The following is a 23848-nucleotide window of genomic DNA, read 5'->3' as shown; positions in this document are numbered from 1 at the left end:
TCTAGAATCTTCCAAGGTAAAACACCTTAGTGAAGGGTGGAATCAAAAGCATGCCTATTCAACTTAAAGATGCAACAATGAACTATACTGTATACCAGTCATAGGGGTTCTTGTCAACTAGACTACAAGCTAGATTCATGAAAAAAATGTCTAAGAGTTAAGATTAGAGGCCAAGAGCGTGGCTCACGCCTATAATCCCAGCGCTTTGAGAGGCCAAGGTGGGTGGATCAGCTGAGGTCAGGAGTTCGAGACCAGTCTGGCCAACATGGTGAAACCCCATCTTTACTAAAAATATAAAAATTAGCCGCGTGTGGTGGCACGTGCCTGTAATCCCAACTACTCAGGAGGCTGAGGCAGAAGAATCGCCTGAACCCAGGAGGTGGAGGTTGCAGTGAGCCAAGATCACGCCACTGTACTCCAGCCTGGGTGACAGAGCGACACTCCATCTCAAAACAAACACATACACAAAAAGAGTTAAGATTAGGATCATGGTATTTAACAAACACAGCAGTTTAAAAAAACATCTAGGGCCGGGTGTGGTGGCTCACGCCTGTAATCCCAGCACTTTGGGAGGCCAAGGCAGGTGGATCACGAGGTCAAGAGTTCAAGACCAGACTGGCCAACATGGTGAAATCCCGTCTCTACGAAAAATACAAACATTAGCCAGGCGTGGTGGCGCGCCTGTAATTGCAGCTACTCGGGAGGCTGAGGCAGGAAAACAGCTTGACCCCAGGAGGCAGAGATTACGGTGACTGAGATTGTGCCACTGCACTCCAGCCTGGGCGACAGAGCGACTGTCTCAAAAAACTAGTAATAATAATAAAAATAAATAAATAAATAAAAACTTCTAGACCATTATCTTTGGTGCCTATCTCAAGAGGACTATTACAATTTTAAAAGAATGCACTAGAAATACAAATATTTTCTCAAAAGAATAAAAAAGAGAGTCACACATACAATCTGTGTAGCAATGTAACTGAATTAAATACAGCTGGTCATTTCAACGGGCAAAATCTAGACCATTGATTGATTTTAAAAATATCTATTATTTAATAAAAAATAAAAAGGTCCCATGACTGCACATGCAGACAAAACCTTAACAAGTGAAAATTAACAGTAAGACTTTTGATTACACAATTGATAGACTATTACACAGTCAGGAGACCAGAATCTGATAACCAGCTGTATGATGTTAGGCAAGTTACTTAACTCCTTGGGGAATTTTTGTTATTCACCAATCAAAACGAGCAGAGATGATTTTTGAAGTCCTGTGTACCTCAAAATCTATGATTCAATTCTACTCGGTACTTACTGAGCACAGTTCCCATTATACATATAGTTGTCAAACTATTAAAATTAATGCTAAGGGCTGGGTGCAGTGGCTCACGCCTGTAATCCCAGCACTTTGGGAGGCCAAGGCAGGTGGATCACGAGGTCAAGAGTTCAAGACCAGACTGGCCAACATGGTGAAATCCCGTCTCACTGCACCCAGCCCTGAGCATTAATTTTAATAGTTTGACAACTATATGTATAATGTAATCCCAGCACTTTGGAAGGCCAGGGCAGGAGGACTGCTTGAGCCCAGAACTTCAAGAACCAGCCTGGGCAAGATGGTGTGAACCTGTCTCCATAAAAAACAAAACAAAACAAACAAACAAACAAACAAAACTGGCTGAGTGTGATGGTACACGCCTGTAGTCCCAGATACTCAGAAGGTTTAGGTGGAAACATCACTTGAGCCCAGGAGTTCAAGGCTGCAATGAGCTTATGATCACACCATTGCACTCCAGCCTGGGTGACAAAAAGAGACCCTATCTTTATAAAACAAACAAACAAAAACTAAAATTAATGCTAGATGTCTAGGAACCAGTAATAGTAGATGTGGTCCCCACTACCTCCTCTTTTTTTTGGAGACAAGATCTCACTATGTTGCCCAGACTCTACTCAAACTCCTGGGCTCAAGTGATTTTCCCACCTCAGCCTTGGGAGCAGCTGGGACTACAGGTACAGACCACTGTCCCTGGCTTTCTTTTTCTTTTCATTTTTAAATTTACTCCTCTCAGCTCATACCTATTTAAGAAAAACAAAAACCAAAAACCTTTATTGAAATACAATTCACATATCATACAATTTGCTCACTTGAGGTGTACAATTCAATGGGTTTTAGTATATCAATGGAGTTGTGTAATCACTACAATCAATCTTACAACATTTTCATCACTCCAAAAAGAAAACCTCTTACCCTTTGGCAGTCATGCTATGTTTCCACCAGCCTCTGAAGCCCTAGAAAACCATTAATCTACTTTGTGTTTCTGTATGTTCACCTATTCTGGACTTTAGGCATTAGATTCTCATAAGGAGCATGCAATCTAGATCCCTCAAATCCATAGTTCATAATAGCATTCGTGCTCCTATGAGAATTTAATCCCACCACTGATTTGACAGGAGATGGAGCTCAGGTGGTAATGCTCGACCTGCTGCTCACCTCCTGCTGTGTTGTTCCTAACAGGCCAGACTAGTACTGGTCCTAGGCCCAGGGGTTGGGGACCCCTGATACAGATGGAATCATGCAATATACAGCCTTTTATGTCTGGCTTTTTTTTTTAACTTCATATATAATGGTTATTTCATTTTATTTTCATTTTCTTTTTCTTACCGGTGCTCTACGCATTCAGAAAAATTTCTCTAGTAACATACTACAGAAATGATCCCTGAAAATATAGTCTTAGTATATATATTATTATTATTATTATTATTTTTTGAGACAAGAGTCTCACTCTGTTGCCCAGGCTGGAGTGCGATGGCACAATCTCAGCTCACTACAACCTCTGGCTCCCAGGTTCAAGTGATTCTCCTGTCCCAGCCTCCCAAATAGATTACAGATACACATAGCCATGCCCAGCTAATTTTTTGTATTTTAGTAGAGATGGGGTTTCACTGTGTTGCCCAGGCTGGTCTCAAACTCCTGAGATCAGGCAATCCACCCACCTTGGCCTCCCAAAGTGCTAGGATTACAGACATCAGTCGTCACGCCTGGCCAGTATATGTTTTTAAGGTAGCACGTACCAGTATTTCATTTCTTTTTATTGCTGAATAATATTCTACTGTATTATATGGATATTTTATTCATTCATTCATCAGTTGTGGGTTTTGGATTGTTTTTACTTTTGAGTATCACGAATAATGCTGCTACCAACATTTATGTACAAGTCCACACAAAAACTTGTGTATTCATTTCTCCTGGGTATATATCTAGGAGCAGAACTATCAGGTCAGGAATCACTCTATGTTTAACTTTTATTTCCCTAAAAGAATAAAAAACAGAGTCACACATACAACCTGTATAACAAGGTGATTGAACTTATTTTATTTTTTTTTAAGATGGGGTCTCACTATGTTGCCCAGGCTAGTCTCCAAACTCCTGGGCTCAAGTGATCCTCCTGCCTCAGCCTCCCAAGTAGTTGGGATTATTATTATCTTTTGAAGTATAGCCATCCTAGTGGCTGTGGAGTAGATGTTTTAAAATTACAACACATGAGGCCGGGCGCGGTGGCTCAAGCCTGTAATCCCAGCACTTTGGGAGGCCGAGACGGGCGGATCACGAGGTCAGGAGATCGAGACCATCCTGGCTAACACGGTGAAACCCCGTCTCTAATAAAAAATACAAAAAATTAGCCGGGCGAGGTGGCGGGCGGCCTGTAGTCCCAGCTACTCGTGAGGCTGAGACAGGAGAATGGCGGGAACCCGGGAGGCAGAGCTTGCAGTGAGCTGAGATCCAGCCACTGCACTCCAGCCTGGGCAACAGAGCAAGACTGCGTCTCAAAAAAAAAAAAAAAAAAAAAAAAAAAAAAAAAATTACAACACATGATTATCGAAGTGACTAGTTTTGTGACTTTAAGAAATTCATTCAATCACTTTGAAATTCAGCCTTCTCATCCGTAAAATGGAAATAAGACATATTATAGGGTTCTTAAGGGCTGTAGTGAAATAATAAAGAAAAAATTTATAGTATCTATCACAAAGCATACAATCAACAGTAGTTAATTATCATCATTAGGTTCTCTGCCTTCTAGAACTCACCAATCTAAATGGAAAAACAAAATGCCCTCATAAAGTATTGCCTGGCAATACTTAAGTGCAAAAACAAGTGGCAGAGATAATAAAGATACAAGAATGCAAAGAGAATGATATGACTAATGAGTGTAAGGGATGGGAAAAGCCTGTGGGATATTTGCTGGATCTTGAATAGTAAGATCAACATAGCTAGGAAAGGCAAGAGGAGGCAGGCATCGCACACATGGGCCCAGATTAAAGAAGGAAAAAAAGATCCCAGGTATCAGAAACCCAAAACCAGCTGGGTATGGTGGCTCTAGCCTATAATCCCTGCACTCAGCACTTTGGGAGACTGACTCAAGCCTGTAATCCCAGCACTTTGGGAGGCCGAGACGGGCGGATCACGAGGTCAGGAGATCGAGACCATCCTGGCTAACACGGTGAAACCCCGTCTCTAATAAAAAATACAAAAAATTAGCCGGTCAGGGGTCTCACTATGTTGAGATCGTTTCAGGCAAATAAGTTGAACAATATAGCAAGGGCAATATAGCAAGACCTCAATTCTACAAAAAAGAAAAAACAAACAAAAAAAAAACATAGCTGGGTGTAGTGGCACCACGCTGGTAGTCCCTGCTACTCAGGAGCCTAGGAGTTTAAGGCTGCAGTGAGCATGATGGCACTACTGCACTCCAGCCTTGGTGACAGAGCGAGACCATCTCAAAAAATTAGTAGAAACAAAACAAAAAACAGGACTGTACATTCAGACCTGGTGACAGCAGGAAATATGTTGAGTGGGTGGCATAGGGACGATCACAGAACTGAAGGCTCTGAACTTCATCTTCCAAGCAACAGGAGTTATTGAAGATTTACAGGAAACTATGAAATTAGGCTTTTAGCAAAAATAATCTGGCAGCAGAGGGAGAAAGACTTGAGGCCAATTAACCTATTAGAAAGTTGTTTCAAAGGCTAGGCACAGGGGTTCATGCCTGTAATCTCAGCACTTTGGGAGGCCGAGGCAGGTGGTTCTCTTGAGTCTGGGAGTCCAGACCAGCCTGGGCAACACGGCGAAACCCCATCCCTATAAAAACACAAAAAAAATTAGTGAAGCATGGTGGTGCATACCTGCAGTCTCAGCTACCCAGGAGGCTGAAGTGAGCCATGATCACGCCAGTGCACTCCAACCTGGGTGACAGAGTGAGACCCCGTCCTCCCATCCCCCAACAAAGTTGTTTCAGATAAGATAAAAAATGGAAATTCAGATAAAGGGACCAGATGTGAGAAGCACAGGGAAAGAAGAAAGACTCCTTGAATAGACCGACATTATAAACATTCTGGAAATAACACAATCTGGAAATGCCTATATACCCAAAATGAAATCTGAAAATGACAACACATATTGGTAATCAAATAATACAGACTTACCCTCTGCAATATCTGAGCATGATGTACCAATGGCTGTGTCCCCACTGTCAGCTACACTTGAACAGCGGCTGAAGCGGCTCCGAAAGGGCTCCGAGATAACTGGGGTCTGCCATTCAGTCCCCAGGGAACTGCCCTTCTGAATCACATTGGAACCTGAAACAAGAGGCATTTCCCACCTTTACTGTGAACGAGCTGATGTAACCCCATTAGATCACTTTTTACAAAATCACATAAACCATGAGAGAATAGCAGCAATCTACCCCTATCTCTCTTCTGTGCCTATTTCAGCTGCTCCGACCTAGTTTTTTTTTTTTTGGAGACGGAGTCTGCTCTGTTGCCCAAGCTAGAGTGCAGTGGTGTGCAACTCACGGCAACCTCCGCTTCCTGGGTTCAAGCAATTCTCTGCCTCAGCCTCCCGAGTAGCTGGGATTACAAGTGCCCGCCACCACGCCCAGTTAATTTTTATATTTTTAGTAGAGACGGGGTTTTACCATCTTGGCCAGGCCGGTCTTGAACTCCTGACCTCACAATCCACCCTCCTCGGCCTCCCAAAGTGCTGGGATTACAGGTGTGAGCCAGCGCGCCCAGCCTGAACTAGTTAATTTTAAGTGGAAATAGTATGAGAAGTGAGAATATTCAAAGATGGTAATAAGTAAGACCCACCAAGAATCCAGGAGTACTGGAATGGAAAACAATCATATTTAATAGCAGTGGCCATTTATTGAAACCTGTAAAGACACAGCACCTTACAAACATAATCTTGCCTACCTACTTACTGAAAAGTATTACCACCCCTATTTTACAGAGGGGAGGGCTGATATTTGAACCTAGTTCTTTCTGATTCCAAAACCCACATTCTTTCCTCTTACAGTTTCTCAATGGTGCTTTTGGCATTCTGGGGATGACCATTCTTCAATGTGTAGTCTATACATTACAGAATGGTTTAGCATCCCTGGTTCCCACTCACTAAATGCCAGCAGCAACCCTCAACCAAGCAACAAGCAGTCCAGTCCCCAGTTGAAAATCATTGCTTAGAGGTTGCAGTGAGCCAAGATCGCGCCACTGCACTCCAGCCTAGGCAACAAGAGCGAAACTCCGTTCCCCTCACCCCTCAAAAAAAGAAAAGATATCATTGCATCACTGAACCAGGGTACCCCCAATAGGTGAATCCTATAGAGATCAAGGTGAGTTTTGAAAGTCAATCTGAAGAGCCTAGGGCTTTATCTTGAGAGCTATGTGAAGAAATCACTAAAACTGCTGAGCAGGTTAAGACAAAAAGACTGGTGAGATTTATTTGATTTAAAATATGCTGTTTGAGGGGAGGTAGGTAGGAAGTGTTTAATAAATACTTGATTCACTAACATTCTAGCAAAGACTTAAATTTATTTTTTAAAAACCACTATAATTTTCCTAAGGTGTATCTGGTGATCCCTGTAAACAAATAAACAAAAAAACTAATGGCAGCTACTTATCCTCCATTTAACTTAAAGTGTGAGAGCTGATGTAAGAAAATACAGTTCTGGCCGGGCGCGGTGGCTCAAGCCTGTAATCCCAGCACTTTGGGAGGCCGAGGCGGGCGGATCACAAGGTCAGGAGATCGAGACCATCCTGGCTAACACGGTGAAACCCTGTCTCTACTAAAAAGTACAAAAAACTAGCCGGGCGAGGTGGCGGGCGCCTGTAGTCCCAGCTACTCGGGAGGCTGAGGCAGGAGAATGGCGTGAACCCGGGAGGCGGAGCTTGCAGTGAGCTGAGATCCGGCCACTGCACTCCAGCTTGGGCGACAGAGCAAGACTCTGTCTCAAAAAAAAAAAAAAAAAAAAAAATATGGTTCTACAGACTCTCTGATCTAGTTAGTGGGAGGCAAATGATATTTGGACACAAATTACTTTACTCCTTTCTTCCAAGTTTAGTGCTTCTCCCATTTTTTTAACCTATTTTCTTCCACTTTTGCTCCTTTTTTGCTACCCTTACTTTGGCTTTCTACTGAAGGCAACCTGACTTTCCCCAAATACTTCTATTCTTTGGATCACAGTGACTGCCTCATTTGAAAGAATCTTTATACACTCAATAATCTGTAATTGTTATAGAAGACACAGGCAACAGCCAGAGTTTCTGAGCAGTATGAGATTAGCCAATGCTACTATACTAAGTTGGTATAATTCTAACCCAAAGCAAAGAAATCTGACCTTCTGGTGAGTCTACACAGCTTTCTCTCTCTAGTCAGTGTAAAATTTGCCAGTCTTTTTGAAACAGTTAAGATTGAGGGCCTCTATTACCACCTTCCTGACTTCCTACTGGAAACCGCTCCCTGTTACTACTACTAATCTTCCACTCTTCATCGTTACCATTTTTCCATCCACTTACTCCGTACTCTAACTCAAAAGAGTTATTTGTTAAAAACATATTTTGGTATATTTATAGAGGTTTACGCTTATTTCAAAATTGAAGTTTAAATGCTGAAGTTGGCTGGGTACCGTGGTCATGCCTGTAATCCTAGCACTTTGGGAGGCCAGGGCGAGCAGATTACCTGAGCTCAGGAGTTGGAGACCAGCCTGGGCACATGGTGAAACCCCGTATCTACTAAAAATACAAAAAAATTAGCCAGGCCTGGTGGTGCATGCCTGTAATCCTAGCTACTTGGAAGGTTGAGGCACGAGAATCACTTAAACCTGGGAGACGGAGGTTGTAGTGAGCTGAGATTGTGCCACTGCATTTCAGCCTGGGCCACAGAGCAAGATTCTGTCTCCAAAAAAAAAAAAAAAAAAAAAAAAAAGCTGAAATTTTTTGTGTTATAGTGCATGTCCTATCAGTAGCATCCTTATCAATTATTAAGACCTTTATTAATCTGAATGAGATACTACTGAAGAGAAAAAAACCATCAGAAAGCTTTGTTAGGAAAGGGAATGTTCCAAAACTTCCATTATATACATAATTGTCATAGAAACTGTACAAACCTCAGAGAATGTGCAGCACATAAGCAGATGTTTAAAAAATATTTGCTGAGGCCAGGTACAGTGGCTCACGCCTGTAATCCCAGCACTTTGGGAGGTTGAGGCGGGCAGATCACAAGGTCAGGAAATTGAGACCATCCTGGCTAACATGGTGAAACCCCATCTCTACTAAAAAATACAAAAAATAAGATGGAAGTGATGGCGGGCGCCTGTAGTCCCAGCTATGTGGGAGGCTGAGGCAGGAGAATGGCATGAACCCGGGAGGCAGAACTTGCAGTGAGCCGAGATCGTGCCACCGCACTCCAGCCAGGGTGACAGAGCGAGACTCCGTCTCAAAAAAAAAAAAAAAAAAAAAAAAAAAAGTGCTGAATGAATCTTGAATTGATTCAACCAATGCTTATAATGGTGCCTACTATATGCAAGGCAGCATGCCTAAGAGAATACACCAAACATTTACTGAATATCTATGCTGAGGAAGGCACTGTGAGATTTTTAAGTTAAATAAAACATACCCTAAGTTGAATTAAATGTGCCCTCTTCTTTACCAATACCCCAGAATTCAACAAGTCATTTTTCTAAAATACTACTTATTTGAAATATATATTATCTACTTAATATGCCTGCACAGTGTATACATATATTTACGTGTTTAATATACAGTCAGCTCTCCGTATCCATGGTTTCTTTTTTTTTTCCTATTTTTTTGAGACACAGTCTCGCTCTGTTGCCCAGGCTGGAGTGCAGTGGACCGATCTCAGCTCGCCTCAACCTCCGCTTCCTGGGTTCAAGTGAATCTCCTGCCTCAGCCTCCCAAGTAGGTGGGATTACAGGCACGTGCCACTGCACCCTGCTAATTTTTGTATTTTTAGTAGACACGAGGTTTCACCATGTTGGCCAGGCTGGTCTCGAACTCCTGACCTCAGGTGATCCACCTGCCTTGGGCTCCCAAAGTGCTGGAATTACAGGTGTGAGCCACAGCGCCCGGCCATATTCATGGTTTCTACGTGTGTGAATTCAACCAATTTTTTTTTAATAGCCATCTTACCAACTGTGCATAGACTTGTTTTTCTTCTTATTCCCCAAACAATACAGTATAACTGTTTACACAGCATTTACATTGCATTGGGCATTACAAGTAATCTAGAGACGGTTTAAGGTAAACAGTAGGATATACATAGGTTATATGCAAATACCACACCATTTTATATCAGGGACTCGAGTTATCTGTGGATTTTGGTATCTGCAGGAGGTCTTGGAACCAATATGCCATAGATACTTAAGGACTGTATATATTTAATATATCTACTGAAGTTCAAAAATCTCGTTAATCCACTCTAAAGTTAAATTTCTGAGTTTCTAGTAACAACACAACAGAATTTGTTGGCATCCAAGCAGAATTTCAATCTTTGTGGGCTAGCAGATGACTGACCCACCCGGAGGACAAAGACAACATAGAACACAGTAATTTATGCTGTGTTTTTCTGATTTCAAATGGAACTATGTTCCAAAGTCATTCTGTTCCAATCCTTTATGTGTCGTCCTCTCCCAACCACGTGGTCCTGTTGAAAGCCACATAGGACAAGAGATAAATAATTGTTCCCTCAGAGACCTGTTTTTTATATTCTATGAAGCTACATGTTATTTTTGTTCTTTTAGCACCAGCATTTCAGTGAATGCTTGTTTGTTCAATATTTACCTTAAGGAATATGAAAAAAAAAGAACAAAGGTCAGAATCTAACCCAGAAAACTTTTGACTACTCACTTGGTGAAGTGATGTGAGAGATCCCCTCAGTTGGATATTTCTCCTGCATGGCCATCACAGTTATCTGAGCCAACTGTAGAATGAAGGAATAACCAGTCAGTTCTCTGCAGTATCTTTAATTCCCTGCAAGTTAGTTCCCATTCAACTGAAACTGTCAAAACCATATAGAATATTCAAGTATTTGGCCAGGCACAGTGGCTCACGCCTGTAATCCCAGCACTTTGGGAGGCCAAGGCGGGCGGATCACCTGAGGTCAGGAGTTCAAGACGAGCCTGACCAACATGGTGAAACCCCATCTCAACTAAAAACACAAAAATTGGCCAGGTGTGGTGGCACACATCTGTAATCCCAGCTATTGGGAGGTTGAGGCAGGAGGACTGCTTAAACCCAGGAGGCAGAGGTTTCAGTGAGCCAAGATCACACCACTGCACTCCAGCCTGGGCAACTGAGCAAGACTCCATCTCAAGAAAATAAAAAAGAATATTCAAGCATTCTAAATGTTTTACTCCTAAGGATATTTAGGAGTAAATATGTTTTTATGTATTTTACTTCTAACGATATTTTTAAAGACAAAGTAAATCCTAATACTCCACTTTACTTATCTCTTCCTAAATCCAGTATAGAAAACCTAGAACCAGAGATTACCAATGCAGATTCCATATGGTCCTAGAACCCCTCTGATTTTTACAAAATTTAAAAATATTACTTTTAATTAACAAACTTTACCATGAATCTTCTTAACCATGGGGACATGATGACAGGATGAGGTAGATAAAGAACTAAAGAACTAAACCAACAGTGAAGTATTACAGCCTCAATTATGATTAACATAACACAAATTCCTCAATTCTTCCAGTAATTAAAGTCGGTCATACGCTGTATAAAGATGGAAAGAACTCTTGGTCATAAGTAGAACCGCAATCCTGAGCTAGGAACATGAAGCTCTCGTCCCATGTTCTCACTCCTTAAAATATTTATATTTACAGTACCCTAGGGGTAGGTGCTGAGAATTCAGCAGAAGCAGATTTGAAGTCTAAACAAATACACTTGAACCCACTAAACATTAAGTTACCAATTTATTAACCGTGTAACCTTGGGCAAATTTCTTAGTATCTCTGTTCCTCAGTTTCTTCATATAAAAAGGAGGATAACAACATAACCTAATTCATGTTAATTCATTTATAATTAACTTACAACAGTGCCTGACACATACTAAGTGCTGTTACTACTTCGCAATTTACATAAGCAAAAGTGGCACTGTACAGCCCATGGAAGATCAAGGAGTATAAATTCAGAAACTCTAAATTTATAAAAGCCCCAAAAGAGTTTGGGACAATTCGGCCAGGCTCAGTGGCTCACGCCTGTAATCCCAGCACTTTGGGAGGCCAAGGCAGGCAGATCATCTGAGGTCAGGAGACCAGCCTGGCCAACAGGGTGAAACCTCGTCTCTACTAAAAATACAAAAAATAGCCGAGCATGGGGGCAGGTGCCTGTAATCCCAGCTATTCGGGAGGCTGAGGCAGGAGAATTGCTTGGACCTGGGAGGCGGAGGTTGCAGTGAGCCAAGATCGCGCCATTGCACTCCAGCCTGGATGACAGAGCAAGACTCCATCACCAAAAAAAGAAAGAAAAAAAAGAGTTTGGGACAATTCACAGAACATAACTCTTAGAGGTGAAAATCACTCTGTAGAAAAAAGAAGACCATATGGTACCATTTCTCTAACGTACTTTAGTGACCTCTATAGTATTCTCTTAGTAACAACAACCCAAACCCTTATTAATCCACTGCATTTACAACAGATAAAGGGTATCATCCTCAGAATACCAGTTCTTCACATACTGGGTGAGGGAAGCTTTGTTCAGTAATAAAAGCTTTAGTTTATGGCAAGTATGATTCTGTGAGTTAAATGATGATATAGAAGGATTAGACTACCTCCTTACTAGTGATTTCCTTTCTTGTCAATATCAAAATCCTTTTATTCACTCCTTTCTTTAAAGGATGACAAAATGGTAGGCCCACTGGATTCTAAGACGTTTCTAAATTCAGACAAGTTGAAAATATGGTGACAGAAGAACTCCCAGTTACCCTATGACTCAGCAATTCCACACTGAAGTATATACCCAAGAGAAATGAAAACATAGGTTTACACAAAAGCTTCAATAAGAATGTTCACAGCAGCATTATTTACAATAGCCAAAAAGTGGAAACACCATAAATGTCCATCAGCTAATGAATGGATACATAAAATGTGGTATATCCAAAAACCAGAATATTACTCAGCAATAAAAGGAAGTACTGACACATGTGACAACATGGATGAACACTGAAGACATGCACAGTCAAAGAAGTCAAACAAAAGGCTTGATCCTATTTATATGAAATGTCAGAATAGGCAAATCCATAAAAGACACAGATTAGTGACTTCAAGGGACTGAGAGGAAGGAGGGTAGGAGAATAGGAAGTGACTGCTAATGGATACCGGGTTTCTTTTCAGGGTGATCAAAATGTTCTGAGATTAGATAGTGGTGACTGACTGCACAACCTTGCCAATATATTAAAAACCTCTGAATTGCACACACATAAAATTAAATTTTATGGTACGTGATATAAACCAAAAATAAAATTCTAAGGCACCCCCAACCATCTGAATGGACCCCTCCCCTTGGCCAAGGACATTTCAAAGTTAAGCTGAAAAACCTGTTAAGGCCATGAAGGCGGTAGTGGTGGTGGAGTCCTACACCCCTCATTATACCCTCCTCCCTTCTGGAATTCAGGAAAAGCATTAACATTAACACAGATGTCTGTAAGAAACATTTACAATCTATTCTCTCTAAAGCCTGCTATTTGGAGGCTTCATCTGCATGATAAAACCTTGATCCCCAGGATCCCTTAACCCAGACACTCCTTTCTATGGATAATAACTTTCAACCAACTGCCAATCAGAAAATTTTGAAATCTACCTATGACCTGGAAGCCCCTACCCCCTAAGAGTTGTCTTACCCTTCCGGATCAATGTAAATCTTACATGTCTTTGATTGATGTCTCATGTCTCCCTAAAATGTTTATAACCAGGGCACACGTTATCAGGATCACCTGAGGGCTGTGTCAGGGGCCACTGGTTACCCATATTTGGCTCAGAATAAATATCTTCAAATATTTTACAGAGTCTGACCCTCATTGACAACAAATACCTCAAAAAGAAAAAAAGAAAGAAAGAAACCCCTTAAGGAGTAAAACAATACAAAATAAATCATTCTTAAGTTCAGAATTAGATGAGCTACTGGTGGAAATTTTTGGGACAACTGAAGGAGACGGAAATTTCCTGGGATAAAAATGAGAGAAATGAATGTACAAGAAGTAACACAACCAATTACAAAGCTTAGAAAGGGAGTGAATGGAGGCAGACAGAGAAAAAACAAAAAAAAGCACCCACCAGGATTAGTTTCCATCTTCAAAGCCCTTTAAACTACAGAAATGTCATTCGTTCAACAAATTTAACATGCATTCTGCACTTATTACCTATCAAACACTGTGCTCAACACTTTGTAGGTATCATGTCTCACGTTTCATGCTCACATCAACCCTATGAGGCAGTTACTATTATCCTCATTTTATGGATGAGAAAATAAAGGTTTATAGTAGTGAAGGTCATACAGCTAGGAAGAAGCTTCAAAGCCAGGACTGTACTCTAATGCTACAGGAGTCTAGTCAGCATTCTATATGTGACAAAACACAAAAAAAAGGGATCAAGCATGGCACCACAAGTTGGAGTTTCTGCCTCAGACAGCAAGAACTGCAAGCCTCAATTATATTAGCAGCAAAAGTTCATAGCATTTCTTCACTTTGTCCTTGGTCATCAGCTAGGCTTTATTTCTCAAGCTGCTACCCAAGAATTAGATTTTGACTGCCGTTAAGTATTTTTCCCCTATAAGAATTACAATCTAAGTGTGGCCAGGCGCGGTGGCTCACGCCTGTAATCTCAGCACTTCGGGAGGCCGGGACGGGCGGATCAACTGAGGTCGGGAGTTTGAGACCAGCCAGACCAACATGGAGAACGCCCGTCTCTACTAAAAATGCAAAATTAACCGGGCATGGTGGCGCATGCCTGTAATCCCAGCTACTTGGGAGGCTTAGGCAGGAGAATCGCTTGAACCCGGGAGGCGGAGGTTGCGGTGAGCCGAGATCGCGCCACGGCACTCCAGCCCGGGCGACAAGAGCAAAACTCCGTCTCAAAAAAGAATTACAATCTAAGTGTGGAACATCACGGTTGGCAGCTGTTAAGAGAACCACATCAAGACAAGAGAGGATTTGAAGGGACACACAGACAGCTGACACAGACACACGAAGAATCTCACACCATCACACTATTTTCACTGCCTTGATCATTCATGAAACCTTGTGAAAGAAAAGCCAAATCCTCGACAAGAAGTTGCCTTTACAAACAAAAGTCATGAGACATACAAAACCACCAGATCATTATAAAGCAGACAAGGTCTGAGGGCAAGTAAATGAGACCTGGCTAGCTTCATCATCCTTGTATCACCACCGCCCCCTACTTAACCCGGTGTTCAATTCATCAACCGAAATTTACTGCGTGCCTACTATGCGCCTGGCTCTGAGCCACGTGTTGGGAATATACTGGTGTAAAGGCTCGCTCTCATTAACTGAGGTGAAGTAAGCGTTGAATATACTGTTGAGCAAATAAACCTGAACACACTCAACTTTCAGTTCAACCAAAGCACCAGCTCCTTGCTGAAGGAAAGTTCCTCACCTTCCCCCCTACTGACCTTCTGGGGGATTTTTCTTTGTTGTTGGCGGCTTCGCTGTGTAGCAGCATCCCTGGCTTCTTCACACTAGATGCCAGTAGCAAGCCCTGGAGCAGTGACTATCAAAAATGTTTCCAGACATCGACCAATGTCCCCAGGGAAGCAAAATCGCCCCGGCCGAGAAGTCCCAGGGTAAGGCCCCGCCAAGTGCTCTCCGTCCCACAATCCTAATTCTCTCCAGTCTTCCAACCTCGGCCCAAACTTCACCTCCTCAGGGAGGGCTCCCTGACCTCTCCGACTAGCTCCGCGCCTTCTGTTTTGTGCTCTTTGTAAGATTTTTCCACTCTACCCTCACTGCGCGCCGAGGGATTACCCCGCTTAACGTCGACTCCCCTCAGGGCTCTGCGCTCCGCGAGGGCAAGGAATGCGCCGCCCGTTGTGTCCCTGGCTATCGGCACAGGGCCTGGCACGCAGGTAAAGCGACTGCTGTGGGGTGAACCGCGGAGGGCAAAGCAAGGCAACGGGCTCAAGCGAGGGGAACGCGACGCGAGAGGGCGTGTGCGGGGGCACTCGCTTCGGGGCGGAGGCGCATGCGCTTCGCTCTCCCCTGCCCCTCACGGTGGCAGGTCGCGAGCTTCTGAGGCTTCACCGGAGCTATGGGAGGAGAGGCAAGGTCGGCCACTAGGACTGGGGCTCCCGAGGGAGGAAAACTTACACGGTCCTGAAAGCGGGCGGCGAAATTCCTCACTCGGGAAGACTGACTGCAGCCACCACGTCTGCGGTGAGCGGTGGTTCCCTCCCTCAGCTCCTCTAACGGCCGTTGCACGCCCGCCAGGCCGCGCGCCACAGAACGCGCGTCCTCCGGCCCCACCCCGTTCTGCCGCCTCTGGCCAATCGGGAGTCGAACCGCACCGGCTTCCCGCCCCTTTCTGTCCTTTTCTGACCAATCGGCAGTCGAGCCTTGTCGGTATCCCGCCCCCGCACACTACCCTCTGCTCTGAGAGCCGGACGGATCTTTCTGCGCATGACCACGCAGCCACTTGGCTTGTTCTCTGCCCCTTGCCCCGTTTTACCTGTAGGTGGAGCCCTGCTCACCTATACCTGGAGGGGCCTGCTGGGCCTGTGCAGATTGGGAAGGTGGCGGCCCGGGGGCGGAGGGAGGGGACACGAGAATCCCACTCAACCTGCCTCACCCTCCTTCCATTACAACGCGCGTCTATCTGTTCTCCCACCTGAAGCAGGGGTTCAGGTTGTGACCAGGAGTTAAGGTGTAGCCTGGGTCACTGACTAGTCAGGGTCAAGGCTTGGTCTGGGTTGGAGGCAGTGGCCAGCCTGTGATCAAGGTTCAGGTTGAAGGGTAACTGATCAGTCCCACCTCCCTCCCCAAACTTGGTCCCCAGGAAGAGGAACCGTTAAGTTCATTTGCATTAATAGGCGCTTGAAGAGTCGGAGAGGAGAATTGTTTCAAATGAGAACAGAACCATCAGCCAAAGGAATGAATCTCGGATAGTGAAATTTTGGATATCTAGAAACCTGACTTGGGAGGGAGAGATATTAAAAAGTTGTGCAGGAAGCCGGCCGCAGTGGCTCACACCTGTAATCCCAGCACTTTGGGAGACAGAGGAGGGCGGATCACGAGGTCAGGAGATCGAGACCATCCTAGCTAATATGGTGAAACCTCCTCTCTATTAAAAATACAAAAATTAGCTGGGCGTGCTGGCGCGTGCCTGTAATCCCAGCTACTCGGGAGGCTGAGGCAGGAGAATCGCTTGAACCAGGGAGTCGGAGGTTGCAGTGAGCCAAGATTGCCTCCCGTCCCGGTACTCCAGCCTGGCCACAGAGTGAGGCTCCATCTCTAGAGAAAAAAAAAAAAAAAAAGTTGTATGATTTCTTAGCTTTAAGAGCCAGACAAAGCGAGTTCATTACTGAATAAAAGTCACCCTGGAGGAAAGACCCTAGGGATGTGCCCCAAGGTTGTATCCTCTGTGCTCTCTTTTAGTATTTTAAGGTAAAAATATAGGAGATATAAAATAACAGATTTAATGGATAATGAAAATGAACCTGGGTATGATATGAAATTAGGACCAGAAGCCTCTGTTAATGTAAAGGCTAAAAAAAAAAAAAAAAAAAAAGTTAAGACAGGGTGTCTAAATGAAGAAATTTATGGACTGATGGGTAGAAAGCTAGAAAGTGTTAGTCCTGGCCAGACACGGTGGTTCACGCCTGTAATCCCAGCACTTTGGGAGGCCAAGGCAGATGGATCACCTGAGGTCAGGAGTTTGAAATCAGCCTGTGGCCAACATAATAAAACCCCGTCTCTACTAAAAATACAAAAATTAGCCAGGTGTGGTGGTGGGCGCCTGTAATCCCAGCTACTGGGGAAGCTAAGTCAAGAGAATCGCTTGAACCCAGGAGGAGAGGTTGCAGTGAGCCAAGATCACTGCACTCCAGCCTGGGCAACAGAGCAAGATTCTGGAAAAAAAAAGAAAAGAGTCAGAAAACGTTGAAAGGCTTCCATTTCTTTTGTGAAACGCATATATGAGGTGGGAGGGAATAGGGGCATCTAGAGGACTGAGAAGAATTAGGAAGATGTGAATTGCTGATACAGAGGATAGAAGAGAAATCTGACTGAAACATAGTGGAAGTGTTGAGATTTAATTTACAAATAGCAAACAGTACATTTGTACAATTCTTTTTAATAGATATCTATAGTTTAAAAGTAACTCTGTTATCTACTGCCAATTTTCTTTTTTGTTTGTTTGTTTTGTTTTGAGACAGTCTTGCTCTGTCACCCAGGCTCCTGGAGTGTAGTGGCACGATCTCAGCTCACTGCAACCTCCGCCTCCTGGGTTCAAGCAATTCTCCTGTCTCAGCCTCCTGAGTAGCTGGGACTATAGGCACCCACCACTACACCTGGCTAATTTTTGTATTTTTAGTAGAGACGGGGTTTCACCATGTTGACCAGGCTGGTCTCAAACTCCTGACCTCAGGTGATCCACCTACCTTGGCCTCCCAAAATGCTGGGATTACAGGCATGGGCCACCACGGCAAGCCCTACTGCCAATTTTCAAACGTGAATGACTTGTCATATGTATATATATACAAATATACTAGTCAGGGTTATGGCACAGTCTGAGGCTAGGGTCAGGGCTTGGTCTGGGTTGGAGGCAATGGTCAGCCTATGACCAGGGTTCAGGTTGAAGGGTAAGGAATCAGTCCTGCCTCCCTCCCCAAACTTGGTCCCCAGGAAAAGGAACCATTAAGACCATTGTCCATTTACATTAATATGAGCTTGAAGAATCAGACTGGAAAATTGTTTCAAAGGAGGAACACGCATACACACGCATTTGGGAAGGGGTCTCTTTATATTGCCTAGGCTGGGCTCAAACTCCTGGGCTTAAGCTATCCTCCCGTTCAATCTCCAGAGTAGCTGGGACTACAGACTTGTGGCACCACTCCCAGCTCATTTATATTTTAACAGAGACTTTTGGTCCTAATTTCAGAGAATATTCACGACCAACCTCTTTAGATATATTCTTTTTTTTTTTTTTTTTCGAGATGTAGTCTTGCTTTGTCACCCAGACTGGAGTACAGTGGAGTGATCTCAGCTCACTGCAACCTCTGCCTCCCAGGTTCAAGTGATTCTTCTGCCTCAGCCTCCCGAGTAGCTGGGACTACAGGCACATGCCACCATGCCTGGCTAAGTTTTGTATTTTTAATAGAGACAGGGTTTCACCATGTTGGCTAGGCTGGTCTCAAATTCCTGACCTTGTGATCTGCCTGCCTTGGCCTCCCAAAGTGTTGGGATTACAGATGTGAGTGCCTGGCCAATATGAGATATTCTTAAATCGTCAGTTACATTATTGTTTTTAAAAGACTTGCTGGATGTATTAGTCTATTCTCACACTGAGAACTGTTCTCACAGTGTGAGAACAGACTAATGTTAACTGGGTAAGACATACCTGAGACTAGGTAATTTATAAAGGGAAGAGGATTAATTGACTCACAGTTCCACAGGGTTGGGGAGGCCTCAGGAAACTTACAATCATGGCAAAAGGGGAAGCAAGCACATCCTTCTTCACATGGTGGCAGCAAGGAGAAGTGCCCAGCAAAAAGGGGAAAAGCCTCTTATAAAACCATCAGATCTTGTGAGAACTCACTATCATGAGACCAGCATGAGGGCAACTGCCCCCATGATTAAATTACCTCCCATCATTTTCCTCCTATGACACATGGAGATTATGGGAACACGATGAGATTTGGATAGGGACACAACCAAATCATATCACTGAATATTTTAATAAAATATATCAAGTACACTATGACTTAATAACTGAAAAGGGACAGGGTTAGGCCAGATGTGACCTACCTCAGTATAATAAAAAATAAATTGCAATCCCAGCACTTTGGGAGGCCGAGACGGGCGGATCACAAGGTCCGGAGATCGAGACCATCCTGGCTAACACAATGAAACCCCATCTCTACTAAAAAATACAAAAAACTAGCCGGGTGAGGTGGCGGCCACCTGTACTCCCAGCCACTCGGGAGGCTGAGGCAGGAGAATGGCGTAAACCTGGGAGGCGGAGCTTGCAGTAAGCTGAGATCCGGCCACTGCACTCCAGCCTGGGCGACAGAGCGAGACTCCGTCTCAAAAAATAAAATAAAATAAAAAAAATAAAAATAAAATAAAATAAAATAAAATAAATTGCAACTTAGGTAAAATCATATAATTAGAGTTATCACTTTCATATGCACTGTGTTGTCTGGTGGATTATTTTATAAGCATCTATTGTTACAGAGCACTGAGGCTTCTTTAACATGGTCAACTAATTTAGTTTAAATGCAGTAGCTTCCTTGTTTACTTAATTTTATTTCATTTATTTTCTTTTTGAGATATTTAAGCAGAGTCAATATTTTTCCTTATCCTTCAAGATATATATGTATATATTTTTTCTACTTCCCTTCTTCCCTCAGGATATATTTTATCTATTTGTTTTTGAGACAGAGTCTTGCTCTGTTGCCCAGGCTGGAGTGCAATGGCACAATCTCGGCTCACTGCAAACCTCTACCTCTTGGGTTCAAGAGATTCTCTTGCCTCAGCCTCCTGAGTAGCTGGGATTACAGGCACCTGCCACCACGCCCAGCTAATTTTTGTATTTTTAGCAGAGAGGATTTCACTATTATCACCAGGCTGGGCTTGCATGCCTAACCTCAGGTGATCCACCCACCTCAGCCTCCCAAAATGCAGGGATTACAAGTGTGAGCTACAGTGCCCGGCCAGGATACATTTTAAATAACGGCAAGGGCTAATGCCTTCAATAGCAGGGCTATTTAAACAGTCTACTACAGATGTATAAAGTCAATATGAATTCACAATAAAATGTAATTGCTGATTTAATAAATGTGTGACTTTGATGTGCATGAAAAAATAATATGGATTGATCATTTGACATGATTTTTTTCAGGAGCTGTTAAGGCATTAAAGACAACAAAATGTTCCTGCAAATGAAATTTTTTTTGTTGAGACAAGAGTCTTGCTGTGTCGCCCAGGCTGGAGTGCAGTGGCGCGATCTCAGCTCACTGCAACCTTTGCCTCCCAGGTTCATGCCATTCTCCTGCCTCAGCCTCCCAAGTAGCTGGGACTACAGGTGCCCACCACCACGCCCGGCAAATTTTTTGTGTTTTTAGTAGAGACGGGGTTTCACCGTGTTAGCCAGAGTGGTCTTGATCTCCTGACCTCGTGATCTGCTCGCCTCGGGCAGATAAATGTGTACACTGCCAAAGTGCTGGGATTACAGGCATGAGCCACCGTGCCCGGCCAACCTGCAAATGAAATATTAAGACTGTTAAATTTAAATTTAGCTTTTTTTTTTTTTTTTTTTTTTAGACAAGGTCTTACTGTCACTCAGGCTGGAGTACAGTGGCAAGAACACAGCTCACTGCCTCAGCCTCCCAAGTAGCTGGGACTACAGGTGCCCGCCATCATGCCCGGCTAATTTTTTTTTTTTTTTTTTTTTTGTATTTTTAGTAGAGACAGGGTTTCTCCGTGTTAGCCAGGATGGTCTCGATCTCCTAACCTCGTGATCCGCCCCCCCTTGGCCTCCCAAAATGCTCCTATTACAGGCGTGAGCCACCGCGCCCAGCGAGGGTTGAAGTTTTGAAGGACCGTTATGGAACGGAAAGAAGGGAGAGACTGTTTCTAGATCATTAAGGAATATTTACCAAAAAAAGGTTGGCACGAGGGACAGCCTGGGAAAAGAGTAATCTGATGTGACAGGAAAGGTAAGAATGGAAGGAGACAGGCAGAGAAGGCTCAGACTCGAAATTTACTGAGTGAGATCAGGACTCGGTGAGGAGAGCAGAGGGGAAGCCGAGGAGGACATGGGCTCGGGGAGGAGACTTGCATTTAGGGAAGAGTGGAGGGCATGAAGGAAGGAGGGGACTTGGTGACAGGTCTCAGAGCAGGTCGGTAGGAGGCTCTGGAAGAGGAGTCAGGGAGGCCCCAGAAATGATCCAGTTACCGCTTATTCGGATGGGCTCAAATACTATCCAGCTGCCGTCGCGCTCCAGACCCTCCCGCGTTCGGATCTCCCAGGAGCGATCCCTCCCAGGCGAGTTCTTTTGACTAAAGGCCTGTGGGCAACTCAAGCACAAGGGTAGCGAAGCCAGCCAGGCGGGGACCTTGCCCAAGACCCCGGGGTAGCCCCACCTCTCTCCCCGCCCCAAGTGAGTTTACCAAGCCACAAGACCTAGGTCTTCAAAATCCCGCCCCGTCTTCCACAAGCCCCGCCCATGGCAGGACTTGCCAGTTCCCAGCTCTGCAGTCCCCCAGGCCCCGCCTTCCGTGACACTTCCGTGAGGACGGCGCAGCTGGGAGTCCGGCTACCCAGTCTGCCCTGCAGGAACTGCTTTGCAGGCAAGGCTGCGGCGACTGCGCAGGAGGCCCCGGGGCTGCCCACTCACTGGTTGGCACGGGCGTCTCGCCCGCGTGTCACACAGGGTCCCTCGGCCGTGCAGGTAGAGCGTATCGCTCGTCGAGAGGCCGATCAGGTTGAAGGCCAGGGTCACCTCCAGAGAGGCCCCGTTGGCCCGCAGGCCTGGAGCAGCCGGTTGCTGATAGGGCAGCTGTGGGGAGAGGCAGCGTCACGGGCCCGCGGTGCCCATGGATGAGCACGGAGCGCCGTTGCCCAGTTTTCACCTTTGCTTGTATAGGTGCAGATTCTGGTCTCACGCTGAGAACTTTACATGGATTGTTTCATTTCATCCTCACAGATCCCGTGAAGAAGACAATACTTTTGCCCCTCACCACCCCATTTTTAAAGATAAGGAAACTGAGGCTCAAACTGAGGTTCAAAGAGGGTTGCCCAAGGTTCTGCAGGGAGCAGGCTGGCCCCAGCGCCCGCCCACAGTCTTAATCACTGGGTTCTATTTCCTCCTGACAAAGGAGAAATGACAGGCGAGGGACAGGTTTGGCTGTGGTGTGTTTCAGAGCCTGTACGCGAGACCGATGGTGTGTCATGGGTGTAGTCGCCTAAACTCTGAGTCCTCCCTTGTTCTCTCAGCTGTAAAGTGGGAGAAATAATACTTCATAGGGTTGTTTGGAGGAATAAATGAGGTAATAAATGATTCCCTGTGCTCTGTGAAGCCTTGTTACTAAAATATGACCTAGAAGCCCAGAGACCCAACTCTTTCCCAAGAATGTTGAGGAAGAACTTGAATTTACTGTCTCTGTGTTCCCAACACTTAGCAAGATCTGCAACTTATTGTGTGAACTGAGCCTCAGTTTCTCTATAAAGTGGGAATGAAAATATAACTATCTCGGCCAGGCACGGTGACTCACGCCTGTAATCCCAGCACTTTGGGAGGCTGAGGCGGGTGGATCACCTGAGGTCAAGAGTTCGAGACCAGCCTGGCCAATATGGTGAAACCCCATATCTACTAAAAATACAAAAATTAGCTAGGCGTGGTGGCTGGCGCCTGTGGTCCCAGCTGCTCCGGAGGCTGAGACAGGAGAATTGCTTGAACCTGGGAGGCAGAGGTGGTAGTGAGCTGAGATCGTGCCACTTCACTCCAGTCTGAGCAACAGAGAGACAAAATATAACTATCTTATAGAGTGTGTTGGAGGCTTAAATGATTTAATATATGTGAAGTGATTCAAACTGTCTGGCATAGAGTCAATGCTATGTCAGTATTAGATATTATTAGCTACTAAATATAATGAATGTCCAATATATAACATATATATAGCACTCTGAAATGTTGTGTCTTTGTTTTTTAGTTTTATCATTGTAGGCCCTCAGTAATTGAGCAAAGAATAAAAGAAATGCATGTTATTTGTTGGCTGCAAGATCTTGGGCAGGCTTTAATCTCTGAGCCTTAATTTAGTTATCTTCAAAATGGGAATGATAGCATTATTCAAGAAACATTCACCTAGCACTTACTTTCTTCCAGCGTTTGCATGCCAGGGATACCAAGAAGAGTGACAGAATCTGTGCTCAAGGGTATAAAAGCACCCAGCACAAGCCAAATCCAAGGGCTGGTCTGGCACTCACAGGAGGTTACTAGGCCTGACCTCTTGTTCACAAAGTGATAAGTGACCTTAACAGCACCTGTCCTGGAGATGTTGGTGCTGGCAAAGACCTCACTGACCACCAGGGCAAATTAGTCTGGATCACAGCTTATGGCCTTGAGGACCATGTAGAGGGGCATGCCAAGAGGAACTGTTCTGTTCTCAAGCAGAGTTGAGAGCTGAAGGTCTGTGAAGATGCCCAAGATGATGATGGTGTCCCCAGTGCCCGGAACGTGGATGGTGCTATATCTGGAGAGGGACAGAAGTGAAACCCTCATCATGAAACCCTAGAGGGAGAGACACTCACCCACACCTTCTGCC

General features: G+C 44.4%; 1 protein-coding gene and 1 pseudogene across 3 annotated transcripts in view; both read right to left on the bottom strand.

The window, feature by feature from the left end:
* CEP85 (centrosomal protein 85) overlaps positions 1 to 15825 on the bottom strand; it is a 45069-nt gene extending 29244 nt beyond the window's left edge. For 2 of the 3 annotated variants that reach the window (XM_010355673.2, XM_010355674.2), the window contains exons 1-3: positions 15674 to 15825; positions 10192 to 10264; positions 5476 to 5628 (exon numbers count right to left, since the gene is read on the bottom strand). In XM_010355673.2, coding sequence (XP_010353975.2) covers positions 5476 to 5628; positions 10192 to 10246 — 208 coding nt within the window. In that variant the 5' untranslated portion in view covers positions 10247 to 10264; positions 15674 to 15825. Of the gene's footprint in view, positions 1 to 5475; positions 5629 to 10191; positions 10265 to 14979; positions 15482 to 15673 lie in introns of those variants that run through there. The other variant, XM_030913151.1, reaches the window with a different exon arrangement.
* On the bottom strand, positions 2639 to 2727 carry LOC115892439 (annotated as a pseudogene).
* Positions 15826 to 23848: the final 8023 nt, after the last annotated feature.

Source organism: Rhinopithecus roxellana, chromosome 12, assembly GCF_007565055.1.
Source record: "Rhinopithecus roxellana isolate Shanxi Qingling chromosome 12, ASM756505v1, whole genome shotgun sequence".
Classification (NCBI taxonomy): Eukaryota; Metazoa; Chordata; class Mammalia; order Primates; family Cercopithecidae; genus Rhinopithecus; species Rhinopithecus roxellana.
Note: the sequence above shows the minus strand (reverse complement) of the source record. Positions and strands in the feature narration are given on the sequence as shown.